This window comes from Myotis brandtii, unplaced genomic scaffold (assembly GCF_000412655.1).
Source record: "Myotis brandtii unplaced genomic scaffold, ASM41265v1 scaffold456, whole genome shotgun sequence".
Classification (NCBI taxonomy): Eukaryota; Metazoa; Chordata; class Mammalia; order Chiroptera; family Vespertilionidae; genus Myotis; species Myotis brandtii.
The window spans coordinates 4,282,776-4,301,647 of NW_005367431.1; the positions used below are offsets into that span (position 1 = coordinate 4,282,776).

Genomic DNA, 18,872 nt, shown 5'->3' on the forward strand with positions numbered 1-18,872 from the left:
ATATATATATATATACACTCACACATATATATATATTATTGATTTTTTACAGAGAGGAAGGTAGAGGGATAGAGAGTTAGAAACATCGATCAGCTGCCTCCTACACACCTCCTACTGGGGATGTGCCCGCAACCAAGGTACATGCCCTTGACCGGAATCGAACCTGGGACCTTTCAGTCCGCAAGTTGACGCTCTATCCACTGAGCCAAACTGGTTAGGGCGAACCTGGGACCCTTTAGTCCTCAGGTCAATGCTTTATCCACTGAGCCAAACCGGCTAGGGTGGTGTGCTTTTTTTTTTTTTTTTTAAGAAAAAGAAGAATGTATGTCATTAAAAATAAATGGAAGATGTAGAAAAGTCACTGGAGGGGGAAAAAACACCCATGCATCGCATCACCTTAACACACCCACTGTCCTGTTAGTATTTTCTATTTTTTCTTTCCTTTCCTGTTTTCTCTATGGGTGATATTACTATTATGTTATTATTATTCAACAGAATAGTGATCATACTAGATACTCAATTTTGTATTCTGTTCTTTATTTAATGTTTAATATAAGCATTTTTAAGTGTTATCATGCCCCCTTCCTAGATATTTCTGATGTTTGCAGAATCTATCAAGTAGCTATACCAACTTAACCATTCACAAATAGTGGGACTATTCGGTGGTCTTCCAGCACATTGTTTAAAATTCCAGGAAGTACACGGCATCTTGTTTTGCCCTGGGATGGGTAGACCTCTCTCTCCCTGCCCTGTGATCACTCCTTTAATCAACACCCACTCCACGGAGGAACTAGTAATTTGTACCAAATGCATTGTCCTCAACCACTGCTCTCTGTTTACCTTATCCTACTTGCAAATCTTCAAAGTATCCTCAGTGTCTGAAAGAGAAAACCCATTTTCTTTATTATGGAGTCCAGAGCTGGTCACAATGGGACCCTTTCCAGGCCTACCCAGGCAAGCAAGCTTTATCTACTCACTGTCCTCAAACCCACTCCAACCTATCTCCCCACCTTCCTGCTTTCGCACAGAGCATTTCCATCAGTTTTGCTCTTCATCTGTGGTTTCCTGGGTGAAGCTTACCCATCTGCCTAGGTGAAAAGCTTCTTGGGGATTGGATCCATACCCTGCAGAGATGAAATTTGGAAAATGGCAAGAGTACCTGCTTTTTCAGACAAGAATAGAAATTCCAGCTTGGCCACTCACTAGCTTGGGCAAATTACAGAATCTCTCAGAGCCTCTGTTTCCAGTTTGGGATCTTTTAAGGCTTCCAGGATAATGATCTTTCAGGGCCAGACATGCAGTAGGTGACAGCAAGTAATTACTGTTAATAGGGCCCTGTTTTTAATCCCTCGCCTCTACTCCAGCATGTTGATAAAGTGGCACTGGGTGACCAAGGGTAAACTCGGAGCTCAAACTTTTACCAAGGCTGCCCACCACTGTGAAAGCCACTTTACAGATGAAGAAACAGACTCAGAGATGTTGGTCGTCTTACCCATGGTCGCACAGCAGAGGTAGGATTTGAACCCAGGTTGCCTGACTCTCAAGCTCATGTTTGTTAAATGAATGAATAATTGACTTAGCCACACTTTAACCAGGTGTGCCCAGAGCAGGACCATACCCTTGGTGTGGACAAGCTTTCCTGAGAGAGAATGAAGGCACGATGTTCCTCCTTAGTCACTGCCCATGACCAAGGTGAGGAGGGCATGGTAGCTATTCTCGTAGAGTCCCGTTTTTACAGAAAATGCATGATCACATGTGAAAGCTGCAGTCCCTCTGACTTGAGTCATCACACCAGCCACTCAAACCAGGATGATACAGTCATAGCACCATTTGCCCACCTTCCTCTCTATGACACAGGTGCCAAGCATGCTTACATATTCTTTTTTATAATAACCCTCTGAGGAAAGCAGAGAAGCTCATCTCATTTGACTCATACGGAAACTGAGACTGAATGGTTTCGTAAAGGGAAGGCAGAATTGTAAAGCAGTTCACAGCACAAGCTGTGGCATCAGGTGGACATGAATTGGGTCCCAGCTCTGCCATTTGTCAACTGTGTAACTTTGGGGACTCGCTTCATCTCTCTGAGCAGCACTTTCCTCATCTGTAAAATGAAAGTGATGATGCCTATCCTCACAAGCTTGAGGGGAAGATTAAATGAAACAATGGATGCAAAAGTCTTGGCCCAGGGCATTCTAGAAGTGGCAGCTCTTATTCATTCAACAACTATTTATTGAATATCTACTATGGACCGAGCAGCAGGTGCTGAAGATTAAACAGTCAAAAGTCCCTGGGGCTTGGATCTGATAGCTGTTGGGAGGAGTATTTCAGGCAGAGCGAGCAGCGGGTGCACACAGTGCTCTTTTCCCACCATTTTATTATGAAAAAATGTCAAACATTCACAAAAAAAGTTGAAAGACTGGTTCAGTGAAGTCATTCATCTTCCACCTAGATTCAACAATAACATTTAACTCTATTTGTTTGATGACATAGCTGCCCTAGATCCCCTGTGCTTTTTGGTTCCAGGTGACCTGCCTTGAAGATCTGCAGACAACCTGGAACTGTCAGAAACCAGGAGACTTTTTCAAGAGTCAGAGGAGAAGAGAGAAAACTCCGTGACATAGCTGCCCTAATAGCTGCCCTAGATCCCCTGTGCTTTTTGGTTCCGGGTGACCTGCCTTGAAGATCTGCAGACACCTGGAACTGTTGTCAGAAACCAGGGGACTTTTTCAAGAGTCAGAGGAGAAGAGAGAAAACTCCCCTTTGAACAAACCTGTTGGAAGAGGCCAACTCCAGGGTTGGGGGTGGGGGGACCTTCCTTTATTAAAGAAAGCGTCTCTGTTCAGTGAGGAGCTTGGCTCTCTTGTCCAGCAGCCAGGCTCTCACGGGGGCTGGATCAGGATGCACAGGTGTTTGGGGTCCCGTGGAATCAGCTGCCATTCACACGGAGCTTGTCAGCTGGGAAACACAACCGTCTGGGGGTTGCAGTCACAGGGGCTGGAAATCTTGTGTTCATCTGGCTGACGTCTGGTGCCCCTGGGCAAGTGGGTCTGACTGCCTGCTTTACAAGCTACTGGCACAGGGGTCACATTCATTTATTCCTTCAAACAGCGGAGTCCTTCCTTAGGATACCCAGGTCATAGGAAGTGCTGATGGCCAGAAAAAGGAAAGGCCAGAAATCAGAACCAGGTGATCATGAGGGGAATGGAGACTTCTGATCTCTGATCTCTAGGAGTCAGGGCACCTGCTCCCTTATTTACTGTTGAGGTATCTGAGGGCTAGGAATCCTATATTCCTAGACTTTAGAAGAAGACACCCAGACCAACAGGGGTCACATTCATTTATTCCTCCACACAGCGGAGTCCTTCCTTAGGATACCCAGGTCATAGGAAGTGCTGATGGCCAGAAAAAGGAAAGGCCAGAAATCAGAACCAGGTGATCATGAGGGGAATGGAGACTTCTGATCTCTGATCTAGGAGTCAGGGTACCTGCTCCCTTATTTACTGTTGAGGTATCTGAGGGCTAGGAATCCTATATTCCTAGACTTTAGAAGAAGAGTTGGAAGTCATCTGGGCTAGTTAAGTGGCTAACTAAACACTCATATGCACAAGTCAGACTACCTGGGTTTAAATCCCAGTTCTCCTACTTACTAGCCCTGTAAACCTGGGCAACTCATTAACCTGTCTGCACCTCAGGTTCCTCATTTGTACTCTAAGATTAATAGTTCCCATCGCACAGTGTCATCAACTGAGTCCACATATGTTAAGCACCTAGATCAGTGCCTAGCAATGGTAAATGCTTAGTTAATGTTAGCTCCCGAAAGCATCTAAAATAAAAGTAACCTTCATTCCTTCCTTCTTTCCTTATTTCGTTCTTTCCTTTTCCTTCTCCTCTCTCTCTCCTTTTTTGATGTTTATTATATGTTAGACCTTCTGCTAGGCACATGCATGTGGGTCACAGGAGAAATTAGCTGCAGGGTCGGAATTAGAAATCAGTTGGCCTAAATCCCATTTCAGGGACTGTCCACCACTGTGGGATGGGGATGCCGAGGCTGGTGTCTTTCCTCAAAGTGCTCATGCCCCTAGCAGATTCCTAGGCTGCTCTGTGAGGAAGTGACCAGGTCTCCCACCAGGTTTTTACTGGACCGAAGCCTCCTTTCTTTTCTCCCACCTACCCTTAAAAGATCTATATATATAAAAGCCTAAGTGACTGTTTGACTGTTCAACCACTAGCTATGACACACACTGACCACCAGGGGGCAGACGCTCAATGCACAGGCATGGAAACATGGAACAGACTGATGAATCTCAGAGGAAAGGGGAGAGGGGAAAGGGCTGGAAGAGATTAACCAAAGATCTTTTATGCATACTAGAGGCCCCTCGGCCTGGCCTGTGGGAATTGGGCCAAATCTGTGCACTGGTCCTCCAACATCCCAAAGGGGTCCAAGATTTCGAGAGGGCACAGGCAGGGCCAAGGGACCCCACCGGTGCACAAATCTATGCACCAGGCCTCTAGTTTAGAAATAAGTAGATTTAAATACAGATTCAAATATAAATAACTTCATCTGTGTAACTCTAAGGAGTTAGTTCTCCATGGGGCATATCTATCTCCTCCCTAGGGCTTAGTATTATTCCTTGCTTTCATTCATTTATTCATTCATTCTCATTTAATACATTCTTATTAAGAGCTCACTAGATGCCCTAGATCAGTGGTTCTCAACCTTCCTAATGCCGCAACCCTTTAATACAGTTCCTCATGTTGTGGTGACCCCCAACCATAAAATTATTTTCGTTGCTACTTCATAACTGTAATTTTGCTACTGTTATGAATCGTAATGTAAATATCTGATATGCAGGATGTATTTTCATTGTTACAGATTGAACATAATGAAAGCATAGTGATTAATCACAAAAACAATATGTAATTATATATGTGTTTTCCGATGGTCTTAGGTGACCCCTGTGAAAGGGTTGTTCGACCCCCAAAGGGGTCGCGACCCACAGGTTGAGAACTGCGGCCCTAGATGAAGTTTTAAAGTACAATTTTGCCTCCTCTGAGCCTTAGTTTCCTCATTTGTAAAATGGGATTGTTGATCCATTCTCTGCCTTTCTTGCAGGACTATGGTGAGGATAAAGTAAAGAAATGAATAAAGGAGGATTCTTATGGTTGGGGGCCGAGTGAATGAATGCCCCCTTTTAAACTGAGCACATTGTCTGCCCTTAGTAGGAATGCAGCAACTACTTGTTGAGTGAATAAATGAATGAATGATTGAATGAATGAATGTTGGAATACATGCATTTCCTCCCCCTCCCTGTCATAGTTTCTCTGCTCCCATGTTAACTTCATAGACAGGCCAGCAGAGCCAGCCTTGCAGCCCGAGATAAGGCTTTTGGCGGGTGGCTCCCCATCACTCCCTCAGATGGGTGTGGGGACAGAGGGGTAATGCCGGTGCTGGCAGAACCATGCACAGAGACGCACTCAGGATGGGCTCTAAGTACCCACGGTCTGTGCGGGGCTGCCTGCCCCTGTGGACCTTAATACTGGAGGCGGCTCTCATTGTCATCTTCTTCTTTTTCGTCAACTATGACAGCTCCTCAAAGGATCCGAAGAAGATTGTGGTGACTCATGGAGGTGAGTGCCCAGAGGGGAGGTGGTCACAGAGGCAAATAGGGGCGGGGCAAAGGAGGTCTGTGGTCCTCCAGGAGCCTAAATGGTCCTCTCCACCAAGTCTCCAAGGAAAGGGGTTCTCTGATCTTGTTCCACAGGTTGCACAAAGATGCAGCTCACAATGTAGGCATCGCCTCTTCTAGGAAGCCTGCCTTGATTTCTCAGAACAGAGTGAGGAGCCTCCGCTTCTGTGTTCCCAGAATTCCCTTTGACAAATAGTCTTCATCATTCTCTGCTTCCCCCAACTTCTCTCTCCTTAGCAGCAGAATTTCACATTGTTGGGTTTTGGGGTTTTGTTATCTTTTCGAGGTCTCTCATGCTCTTTTCTGTATCAACCACCTTTTGGAAGCTTTAGTCTATTGCTCCTTCTCCATCCCCAGCCCTCTTCTCACTTTGAGGCTGAAAAGTCTGCAATCTGTGAGCAAATCCAAAGCCATAAGGTACGGCTGAAAGGGAGTGTAGGATGGTTGTTATTTTATATACAGCTAAAAATATTTACAGAGGATGATGACAGCAACTCAGGTGTCCACAGGACAGATGTCCACCGTGGTGTGGCTTTTGTTTTTCACAAAAATTGAGATGAGTTTTCAAGCATCTCACGATAATGGACAGATCTCCTTGTGAGGTTCCTGAGACAAAGCTGACCCTTGAGTCTGGTTGAGTTGAGTCCTTGCTTGTTCCTCAGTGATGTCAAATGACTAGTTCACTGGAAGCAAAGGGAAGGTACTCCTAGGCCCTCAGCAGTGGAAAGCAGGACAAAGAGATGACTTAGAGAGGGAAGCCCCTACACCACTTAATGGGCTGGCACAGAGGGGCCCTTGCAGGCAAGGAGGCCTGGGCACAGTTCTAATTCATTTCCATTTACTTTAATCTTCTCAGTCCAATACAGTGTAATTCAATGCATGCATGCATTCATTTATTCATTCAACCCTCTATTACAACCAGTGTGGGATCCAGACACATGCTAATTAGAGCTGATATTTATTGAGCTCTTACTATATACCAGGCACTATTCTAAATGCTTTCACTGAACCCTCACAATAACCCCAGGAGATAGGCACTCTCATGATCTCTGTTTTTCCTACGGACATTAAGTCATTTGCCCAAGATCACTCAGCTAGCAATAGCACAGCACATTTAAATTTGGGCAGCTTGGTTTTAGTTTCGTGCACTTAGCCATTATTCTTCATGACCCCATTTTATAGTGGGTTGAGTCACTTCTCATATAACCAATAGGCGTTGGGGCTGGTGTTCCAGCTTCATTGATTGGCTCCAGGATCTTCACCCCTATGCTGTGCTGCTAACACAGATATAAAGTGTCCTCAGACACCCACTTTATATAGATGCACAGAGGAGGGCCCACAACCAAGCGGGAAGATGACTACCCAGCCAGGTCGTGGAGGCTCAGCAGGAGTTAATCATGTGAAAATGGGAGGCGGAGAGCTCAGCAGGAATCACTGTGTGTGTTGCAGGTTCAATCTCAGTCCTGGTGGGGGCAACCAATCAATGTGTCTCTCTCATATGGATGTTTTCTCTCTCTCTCCCACCCTCCCTTCCCCTTTCCACTTTTTCTTAAAAAAACAAACAAACAAAAATGGAAAAAATATCCTCAGGTGAAGATTAACTAACTAAATAATAAATAAATATATAAATAAATAAAATTAAGTAAAACTGGAAGTGCTAATATCTTCCTCCAGCCTCTGTGGATTGTCTGGAGCGTCTCCTGAGGTGTGTTCCCTGCTCTGATGACAACTGGTCTGGGTAACCTGTGATGAGGCCAATAGGCAAGGGGAGTGAAGGAGAAGCAGTCAGATTCGCGGGATATTCAGGAGGTAAAATCAGCTGCCCTTGGTGAAAACGGAGTTGTCAAAGATGGCTTCAGGTGTGTGGTTTGGCAGATGGAGGTGCTAGCTCCTGAGATGACAAGCAAGGGGAAGGGCAGATTGTGGGGTGAATGGATAAGGATATGTTCATTTTAGGCTTGGGGTTGCGGTGCCTATGAGATGACTAAGAAAGGCAGAGTGTATCAGTTATCTATTGCTGCAGAACAAACCACTCCCAAACTTAGTGGCTTAAAATAGCAACCCTTTAATTTGCTCATGATCATGATCCTATGGTTTAGCACCTGGGGCTGGGCTCAGCAAGGTAGGTTCTTCTGCTGGTTTCACCTGAGGTCACTCATGTAACTCCAGCCTGGAGGATTACCTGGGGCAGATCGCCTCAGATGGCCTCATTCACATGTCAGATAGCTAGCTAGGTGGGGGTTGGCAGCTAGCCCGTGTGGTGCCAGCAGACGAGCCCGGAATTCTTCACATGGCAGCAGGAGAGTTACTGCAATAACAGAGGGCAAGCCCCAATGTGCAGGAACTTTTCAAGACTCTGCTTGTATCATGTTTACTAATGTCTCATTTGCCAAAGCAAATCACAAGGCCCAACCCAGGTTGGGAGGGATCTACATTAAAAGGCATGATTCATTGGAGGCATTACTGTAACAGTCTGTCACACGGAGCCTGCTCTAAGACTGCCAAATTGGGGGTGGGGGTGGGGGTGCAGCCTGGGCCCTGCACTGTGACTACCACCCAGGTCCCTCCCCCTGTACTCCTCAGAAGCAGGAGGAAGAGCTACTGAAAGACAAGAGGGCTTTGCCAGTGACACGGGAACACCCCCAAATCCTGGTACCTTCCACATCTTAGCTTTGGCTGCTCCTCTGGTTGGGAAATCTCTTTTTCTCTGCTGCAGGGATGAGGGTGGGATAGAGTCTGTGGGGAGGGGAAGGCAGCACGGGGCTCCATGGATGGTCCCAGTCAGGGCTGCAATCATCTTCCCAATCAGCAGTGGAGAACACAGTGTGGAGGTCAAGCCCACAGCTAACAAGTGGCAGGCCTGGGATAATAAGTACTAGTACTTACCATGCACCCAGCGCTAAGTGGAGTGATTTCCAATGCTAACCAGCAAGTTCAATGTTCACAGCAATCCTCTGATCAGGCACCATTGTTTTCATACACATTTTACGGATTAGAAGGCTGGGACACTGAGGCAGAGCCAAGCTGTGAACTCGAACAACCTCACTCAGAGGCCCACACTCTTCACCATCACACTGTATACACTATCTGGTGAGGCAGGATGGTGTAGTGGTTATGCCCAGATAGTCGGGATTCAGATCTCCCACCACTGTTGGCTAGCTGTGTGACCTTGGCATCTCTGTGCCGCCCTTTCCCCATCCACCCCCAAATCCTGGTACCTTCCACATCTTAGCTTTGGCTGCTCCTCTGGTTGGGAAATCTCTTTTTCTCTGCTGCAGGGATGAGGGTGGGATAGAGTCTGTGGGGAGGAGAAGGCAGCACGCGGCTCCATGGATGGTCCCAGTCGGGGCTGCAATCATCTTCCCAATCAGCAGCGGAGAACACAGTGTGGAGGTCAAGCCCACAGTCTGAGGGCAGAAGGAGGTCCTGGCATCAGAGCTGATGGTGCTGCCGTATCGACAGGCCAGAAGGAGGGGCAAGGGTGGGTGGGAACACAGAGCCAGGATCACTGGGGCATCCAGGCCCGAGGAGGGGTTGGGGGGTACAGTCATACCCAAAGTCACACAGCTAACAAGTGGCAGGCCTGGGATAATAAGTACTAGTACTTACCATGCATCCAGCGCTAAGTGGAGTGATTTCCAATGCTAACCAGCAAGTTCAATGTTCAGAGCAATCCTCTGATCAGGCACCGTTGTTTTCATACACATTTTACGGATTAGAAGGCTGGGACACTGAGGCAGAGCCAAGCTGTGAACTCGAACAACCTCACTCAGAGGCCCACACTCTTCACCATCACACTGTATACACTATCTGGTGAGGCAGGATGGTGTAGTGGTTATGCCCAGATAGTCGGGATTCAGATCTCCCACCACTGTTGGCTAGCTGTGTGACCTTGGCATCTCTGTGCCGCCCTTTCCCCATCTGTAAAATGGGGATAGTGTATAATACCTACTGTGGGAGGTTGTTGCCGGTTAAGGCTGTCAGGCGCTTGGAACAGAAGCTGGTATGTGGAGGGCACCGTGTATGTGCCTGCTGTTACCTTGATAGTAATTATTGCCTCATCTCAGGCTCCTGGGACTTTTGTAAACATCTGCGGAAGGCCTGCCTTAGATGGTGAAATTCCCCTCGGGCGCCCAGTCACTGGGGCCCCTGGAGCACATAAATTCCTTATCAGCCAGGAACACCTTAGAGTCCTTAGCTTATCAGACCAGCGGCTGATGCAGGTGCAGCACAGGCTCTGAGAGGTGGAGGCTGACGCCAATGAGGACACCCGGAGCTGGGACCCAGCCTTGAAGGGGGGTCCAGGCAGTGAGATGTGGGAGGAGCAGGTATGGGCCTAGTGCCCTGGGAGAGGAAGGGGGAGGGAGCAGGGGGTGAGAAAAGAGGGGGCCTGAAATCATGTTATTTACTGACCAGTGTGTGGTGAATGGGTTCTGTCAACAGCTCCCAAAAACTGCCACCCTAATCCCATCCCCCTGGCTGAAGCGCACCTCCCCTCAGGGACAGTGTGGGGCCTTGTGGGGAGGGGGGACTCCTGTACTCAGCAGCGGTGGCTGCTATGCCTGATGAAGCCCCCACCCAAGATCTTTCTCACATTTAGGGCCCCACCTCTGCCCTAATCTTGGTTACTCTCCTCCCCGCCACCCTGTGCTCCTCCATACTGATCCCCTCCTCTGAATATGCCAGAGCAGCAAGGTCTTTAGAGAATATCAAGTCCAACTCCCAGGTATTACAGATAGGGAAACTGAGGCCCAAAGAGGGCAAGGGGCTTACTAAGGTCCCTTAGGGAGGTGAGGGCAAACAAGAACAAGAGATGGCCTAGCCTGGTGGAAGGGCACTGTACCTGCTGGCATGCTGTGTGCCTTGGGGAAGTCACAGGCTTTCCCTAGTCTCTTTCTATAAAACTAGAGGCCCAGTGCATGAAATTCGTGCATGGGGAGGGTCCCTAGGCCTAGATGGCGATCAGAGCCGATCGGGGCCTTCCTTCCCCCTGCTGTTGGCCAGGGCCTTCCTTCATTCTGCGCTGCCCCCTGGTGGTCACCGCACATCATAGCGAGCAGGCGAACTCCAGGTAGGTCAAACTCCCAAGGGGACAATTTGCATATTAGCCTTTCATTATATAGAATGGGAGGAAAATTGAAGGGTCTCCCTATTCATGAAATCTTCAATAAGTCTGAATCTTATGCATATAGCGTTGCTGCAAATGGCAGGTATGGTTTTTTAACAGCAGTGTTTAATAAAAGATTGAATTTGAATATCTAAAGTGGGGTGTGCAATGCCCAGTTGGCTACCGGCCTCACCACTCCCAAGTAGGCATTGCACCCTTCACACACATGGTTTTCTGCTTGGCTTCTGAAGGAATCTGAACAATCGCAAGATGAACCCCTCTACAAAATGCCCCCCTCCCACCTCCATCCCACCCCCATTTCTAAGAGGATGCAAACAGGAGAATGAGACATTGCCTGCACCCCTCCCTCATGTCGGAGAAGAAGGCGCAGGAAGTTGAATCCTCCTGAATGCCCACTTCTCACCTGCTCCCCACGTCCCCGGATTCCATGGTGGTCCTCAGGGGTCTCCTACATCCCAGTGTTGTCAGATGGATCTGGGAACATCAACACCCACCCAAGCCCCATGTGCAAGACCCTAGGCGCGTTTTCTGCAATGAAAGTGAATTTAAATGTAAATTGAAGGGGCTTTTTGAGACTTTGGAGAGTTCTGGTTATGAGTGTTCTCCATGTGCCAGGCACTGTGCCAAGCACTTTGCCAATATTCAGCTGATGAGGAAAGTAAGCAACCTACAAGGCCACATGACTATGAAGTTGAAACGTGTAAACTTCTATTTTTATACATCAAAAATGGCCAAATATTGGCCGTTTAATATGGTTTACCTAATAGGGAATGATAGAGCTGGAGTCAAATAGAACTGTCCAAACTCAAAGCCCATGCTTTTTTCTTTTGCTTTTTTTAAAGTTGTTTATGATCTACAACTAATTGTAGAAAATTTAAACACTGAAAAAATTTTAAAAGTAAAACTCTCCCAAACCAGAGATAACCTCCATGGGGGGAAAAAATTCCTTCAAGATCTCTCTCCAGGCATTTATACACGTGTAAAAGCAATGGGTGTTTGTTGATAAAATAGTCTTTCCTGTTCAGAGTGATTCTGTGCACTATACCACTGGATTCTGGCGGCCTGACAAAGGTGGTATGAGTATTTTTCCCATTTAACAGATGACAAAACTAAAGGGAAGATAGTGTTTTAGTTAAAGGCACAGGCTTCAAAGCTGGTCCTCTAGGTATAAATTCTGGCTCTACCAGCTGAGGCAAGTTTCTTTTTAAAAAAATATATTATTGATTTCAGAAAGGAAGGGAGAGGGAGCAAGAGATAGGAACATCGCCCTGACCAGTTTGGCTCAGTGGATAGAGCGTCAGCCTGCGGACTGAAGGGTCCCAGGTTCGATTCCAGTCAAAGGCATGTACCTTGGTTGCAGGCACATCCCCAGTTGGGGGTGTGTAGGAGGCGGCTGATCAATGTTTCTCTCATCGATGTTTCTAACTCTCTATCCCTCTCCCTGCCTCTCTGTAAAATAATCAATAATATATATATTTTTTTAAAAAGAGATAGGAACATCAATGATGAAAGAGAGTCATTGATCGGCTGCCTCCTGCTTGCCCCATACTGGGGATCAAGCCCACAACCCAGGCCTGTGCCCTTACCGGGAATCGAACTGTGACCTCCTGGATCAAAATTGACACTCAACCACTGGGCCACACAGGCCGGGCTGTGGCCAGCGTCTTAACTCCTCTGTGCCTCAGTTTTCAAATCTGTAAAATTATCATAAGAATAGCACCCACCTTGAGGGTCGTTGTGAGAACTAAACCAGATAGTCTGTGTAAAATGCTTCAAACAATGTTGGGCCCCCGCTGGCAAGCTTCTATTCCCTCTTTTCTGCGTGATCTGAGCCAAGCCACTGGCTCCTGGGCCTTATTTTCTTGTGCTGTGATCAGGAGGTTGAACCGGGTCCTCAATAGCAGCAGTAATTACCTTTCCTGAGTGTCAGCTACTAGTATGTGCCAAGCACTGGTCCTGAGGCTCTACACTTGCTCATATCATTATGCTTAATAATAGCAATAGTTGCTACATTTCCTGAGCACTCACAAATGGGCCAAGCAAGCTCTGACTTTATGCTTAACCAGCTTAGCTCATCTAATCCTTCCCTCAACCCTGCATGGCATGCATGTACTATCCCCATTATTCAGATGAGAAAACTGAGGCTCAAAGAGGTGAAGTAACTTGACCTTTAATGTCACTTCCAGCTGCCATTCTGTAAAACTCTGATTTCATGCAACCCTCTACCTCAGCGATTTTGAACCAGTGTGCCACAATAATTTTTTAAAATATATTTTTATTGATTTCAGAGAGGAAGAGAGAAGGAGAGAGAGATAGGAACATCGATGATGAGAGAATCATGGATCGGCTGCCTCCTGCTAGGGATCGAGGTGGCAACCAGAGCAGCCCTGACTGGGAATCGAACCGCGACCACCTGGTTCATAGGTCGATGCTCAACCACTGAGGCACATCGGCCGGGTGCCACAAGAATTTTTAAAGCTTGCAATACCTGACTATTGAGTCAGGGGCACTGCCCTCTTTCCCCTTAGATTGCCAAATTTAAAAAAATGACAACATGCCAGGCTGGTGTGGCTCAATGGTTGAGCATCAACCTATGAACCAGAAGGTCACGGTTCAAGTATGGGTCAGGGCATATGCCCAGGTTGCAGGCTCAATCCCTAATGGGGGGCAGGCAGGAGGCAGATAATCAATGATTCTTTCTCATCATGGATGTTTCTATCTCTCTCTCTCCCTTCCTCTCTAAAATCCATAAAAAAATATATATTTTTTTAATATGACAACAGCCAACACAACAATAGCCCTCTGGTGTGAATGAATCAACGGGTCAGGGCATATGCCCAGGTTACAGGCTCAGTCCCTAATGGGGGGCAGGCAGGAGGCAGATAATCAATGATTCTTTCTCATCATGGATGTTTCTATCTCTCTCTCTCCCTTCCTCTCTAAAATCCATAAAAAAATATATATTTTTTTAATATGACAACAGCCAACACAACAATAGCCCTCTGGTGTGAATGAATCAAAATTATACCGTTTTTTGTCAGATCGGCAAAAAATAGAATATATTTTTTGATGTGCTGTGGAATTTTAGTGATTAGTTTCTGTGTGGTCTGTGATGAAAAAGGTTGAAAATCACTGCTCTGTCTTGTCTGCTTCTCTTCCTCCTCCTCGGTATCTCCTCCCTTAGCCATCTTACAGGATGTTATGGTCATGGCGGCCCTGGGCATGGGCTTCCTCACCTCGTCTTTGTGGAGATACGGCTGGAGCAGCGTGGCCTTCAACCTCTTCATGCTGGCCCTCGGGGTGCAGTGGGCAGTCCTGCTGGATGGCTTTCTGGAACATCCCCCCTCTTGGAAAGTGGTCATCAAACTGTCCAGGTAACCCCATGGCTGCTGGATTCCTTTCGGGTTCTGGAGGGTATGGGGCCCATGAGGGTGGATTCTAGAAAAGCCAGATGTCTACTTCTCTTCCTAGCATCAAACCTATGCAATATTTAGGACATACTTCTAGTAGCAAATTGCTCATTGTTCATCTAAAATTCAAATTCAGATCCCTAAGTCTTTTCTTTATTATTGGGTATAATTTTGGAAAGTTACCCAGTTAATAAGGATTCAAATAAATATTAAGAGTTAAGACAAAAAGAAATAGAAATGTCACACTCAGCAAGACAGTCTCTTGAAAAGAAAGAAGTAGTCTCAGTCCTTAAATGCTGATCAACAAGACATAGCCATAGCTTTACTTTCTATAAATCAGTTTTGATCAATTTAGATGCATTTTTATGAAATTCTAAGAACCAGAAAAATTAACCCACGTTACTAGAAGTCAGAATAATGGTTGCCCAGGGAAGGCGGTAGCTATTGATTAGGAAGGAGCACAAAGAGCCTTATGGGGTACAGTAAGTGTTATTTATGTTATCTTGAGTAATGGGTACACACGGGTATATACTAATATATTGAGCTACACACTTTTTAAAAATGATATTAGCACTTGACAGGAGGAACGAGGTAAAATTTTTCCTTAAAACGCATTATTTTTGTTTGTTTTATGGAACTCCGAATCTCTGTCCTGCCCAGATGATGGTAAATACCATTTTAGGCATCTTGTGGAACTGGCCACCTCTCAAGGCCACTCCATCTTCCCCTCGAAGACCCTGCTAGGCCTCTGAGCACTGCTGTGGAACATCTATCTGTCTATGAGCCAGGCACCTGACAAACATGATTTTGTGTAAGCCTTCTAGTAGAGGTCTAACCTGGTGTACAGGCAAGGAAACAGGCTCAGAGAGGGCAAGGCACTTGTCTAGGGTCACACAGCTAAGTGGTGACATGGCTTTAGCTTTGTCACACTCCAGGTAGTCAGGATATGAAACATGGAATAGTCAGCTCCCTACTGGCCCTGAAAAAAAATGCTCTCCACATTTTTTCTTCTATCTAGAAAGTTTTAGAGCTAATCCCCATGGGGATTTGATCACCCCAGTAATCACATGGGATACAACACAGGGCACTCTCGGGGGACTCTGACAGTGGCCCTGGTCTTGGTGTTCCTGCCGCCTGGGCATAATGCCAGACAAACCTTCAGCCTCCCGTGTTTCAGCCCACAGGCATCTCTGGGCTGCTCCTTCTTTGAGGTCCTGCCCGCAGGGACCTGTTTATTCTTGACTCAACCTAGGAAGACAAGAAGAGGTCATTTACAGTCTGACTGAACTTCCCTGCCCCGCCTCTGACCAGTGGATCCTCCCCAGTTGTGACCCCTGGTGAGACTGGCATCACAGATCTGAACAATGGGCTCCTTCCTGACCTTTCCAGCTGGACTGGGCTGGTGGGTGGCGCCCAGGCCTGCCTCCCAGATGGGTCCTCTCCCTCAGCCTCACCAGCTCTGTGAAGCCTGACTCGGCACCGAATTGGTTCAGCCTTGAGTCATCCATGACCAGTTCCTTCAGGGCAGAGCCCTGACTTATTCAGCTTTGTCCTTTGTTTTCCTCACATAGTAAGGAATTCTAAATAATTCCTGGTCCCTGTGAGAAGCCTCCCCTTGCCCTTTGCCCCCTGACCTTCCCTCTGAAGTCCTTGACCTTAAGCGGGACCCTACATTGACAGCAAGCACCGGGGGAGCTGTGTCCCGACTTCAGAGCACAGTCTTTGAATCAGGCCAACTAGGTTTGAACCTCATGTTTGTCATTCACTGGCCGTGTGGTCATTGCCAAAAAAAGTCTCCTCTTCTAGTCTCAATGTGCTCTTGTGTAAGATGGAGAGACTGAGTGGTACCCTAGCAGCATTTTCAGAAGATTACTTGGATTAAAACTTAAATGAGGAAGTCCTAGCCACAGCAATCAGACAAGAAAAATAAATAAAAGGCATCCAAACTGTGAAGAAGTAAAGTTGTCATTATTTGCAGATGACATGATACTGTATATAAAGAAAACTACTAGAACTAATAAATAAATTCAATAAAGTGGCAGGATACAAAATTAATATCCAGAAATTGGTAGCATTTTTATACACCAATAAAGAACTATCAGAAAGAGAAATTAAGAAAACCTCATTTACAATTGCATAAAAAAATAAAATAAAATATCTAGGAATAAATTTAACCAAGGAGGTAAAAGACCTGTGCTCAGAAAATTATAAGATATTGAAGAAATTAATTGAAGACAAAATAAATAAGTGGAAGCATATCTTGTGTTCATGGATAGGAAGAATTTGCATCGTTAAAATGTTCATCATTAAAATGATGCATCATTAAAATGCTACCCAAAGCAACCACTAGATTCAAATCAATCCCTAACAAAATACCAATGACATTTTTCACAGAACTAGATCAAATAATCCTAAAATTTATATGGAACCACAAAAGACCCCAAATAGCCACAGCAATCATGAGGAAAAAAAGAACAAAGTTGGAGGTATCATGCTACCTGATATCAAACTATACTACAAAGTTATAGTAATCAAAACAGCTTTGTACTGGGATAAAAAAAAAAAAGATCAATGGAACAGAATAGAGAGCAAGAAATAAATCCACTCCTATATGTTAAATTAATATATATCAAAGGAGCCAAGAATATACAATGGGGTTAAGACAGTCTATTCAATAAATGGTGTTGAAAAAATTGAACAGATATGTGCAAAAAAAAAAAAAAAAAAGGAAGAAGAAAAGAAAATCGACCACCTTCTTCCACCATACACAAGAATAAATTCAAAATGGACTGAAAACTTAAATGTAAGACCCGAAACCATAAAAATCCTAGAAAACATAGGTAGTAAAATCTCTGACATTGCTCTTAGGAATATTTTTTTCTGGTATATCTCCCCTTGCAAGAAAAACAAAAGAAAAAATAAACAAGTAGGACTACATCAAATTAAAGTTTTGCACAGCAAAGGAAACTATCAACAAAATGAAAGTCAACCTACTGAAGGGGAGATTATATTCTTTAATGATACAATGTCACTAATCATCAGGTAAATGAAAATTAAAGCCATAGTAAGATATTACCTCACACCTGTCAGAATGGCTATTGTCAATAAATCAACAAACAACAAAAGTTGGTGCAAATGTGGAGGAAAGGAATCCTCGTGCATTGTTAGTGGGATTGCAAATTGGTACAGCCACTATGGAAACAGTATGGCGTTTCCTCAAAAAATTAAAAATAGAACTACCTTATAACCCAGCAATTCCACTTCTGAGTATATATTTGAAGAAATCCAAAACACTAATCTTAAAAGATATATGTATGCACCCCTATGTTCATTGCAGCATTATTTACAATAGCCAAGATTGGAAGCAGCCCAAGTGCCCATAAATAAACTACTGGATTAAGAAGACATGGTCCATATATACAATGAAATATTACTTGGCTATAAAAAAAGAATGAAATCTTACCATTTGTAAAAACATGAATGGACCTACAGAATATTATGCTAAGTGAAATAAGTCAGACAGAGAAAGGTAAATACCATATGATTTCACTTATATGTGGAATCTAAAGAACTAAATAAAACAGAAACAGACTCACAGATACAGAGAACAAACTAATGGTTGCCGATGGGAGGGGGGTTGGGAGGCTGGGTGGAAAAGGTGAAAGGATTAATAAGTACAAATTGGTAGTTACAATATACTGTTGGGGATGTAAAATACAGCATAGGGAATATAGTCAATAATGTAATAACTATGTATGGTGTCAGGTTGGTGCTGGAATTAGGGGGTGATCACCTCATAAATTATATAAATGTCTAATCACTATGGTGTACACCTGAAACTAATATAAAATAATATTGAATGTCAACTGTAATTGAAAAAAAATTAAATGAGGTGATTTAGCTGCAAGCCTGTTATACATGACGCTTAATAAATTATTATTGTTGTGATGTTGGTTGTAGCATCACTTTAAATGAGGTGATGTAGTTGCAAGCCTGTTATACATAACGCTTAATAAATTATTATTGGATTGGTGGAGAAGTGTATACATTCTGAGTAGAAAAAAAAATAATAAATAAATAAATTATTATTGTTGTGATGTTGGTTGTAGCATCATCATTATCAGCTCCCAGGTGGAAGGGGTGTCTCAGAGCAAGGTGCCCAGGGAGGATGGGTTGGTTTAACCACCATGTATTGCTCTAGTCAGTGCCACCTCCCCCAGGAAGCCCTCCTTGATGAGTCCACTCTATACTGTTCTTTCCCTTCAATGTCTCCCTCTCTAGCCTCGTTACATCAGGGTTCATAACGTCAGTCAGCCCTGTCTCCCCAGATGAATAGTGAGTTCCTCAAAAACAAAAATTGTTTTATCCTGAATCCTCACACTGAGCTTGCTCATTTGTCAAGAGGAGGAAGAACTCAGTAATAGTGCTAATAATGCCGGCTTCTACTCCTCAGTCGTTCTTTGCGCCATCACGGTGCCAGACACACATACACGAATATTCCTTCTAAGCCCCACAGTATTACCATGAGATCTTATCATCATTCTTAGTCCACAGACAGGGAAACAGGCTCAGTGAGATTAAACAGCTGCTCAAGTGGAAAGGCTGAGACTGGAAGCCAGGCTTGTCCTACTTCCAACCCCAGTATTT

At 45.0% G+C, this 18,872-nt stretch overlaps 1 protein-coding gene across 4 annotated transcripts in view; it reads left to right on the forward strand.

Moving 5' to 3' along the window:
- The first annotated feature begins 5,368 nt into the window (after nucleotides 1-5,368).
- Nucleotides 5,369-18,872, forward strand: part of LOC102245245 (RH-like protein) — a 33,160-nt gene continuing 19,656 nt past the window's right edge. Inside the window, exons 1-2 of one of the 4 annotated variants that reach the window (XM_014546876.1) lie at nucleotides 5,369-5,628; nucleotides 14,000-14,189. In XM_014546876.1, coding sequence (XP_014402362.1) covers nucleotides 5,460-5,628; nucleotides 14,000-14,189 — 359 coding nt within the window. In that variant the 5' untranslated portion in view covers nucleotides 5,369-5,459. The remainder of the gene's footprint in view (nucleotides 5,629-13,999; nucleotides 14,190-18,872) is intronic. The other 3 variants (XM_014546878.1, XM_014546877.1, XM_005875174.2) reach the window with 3 other exon arrangements.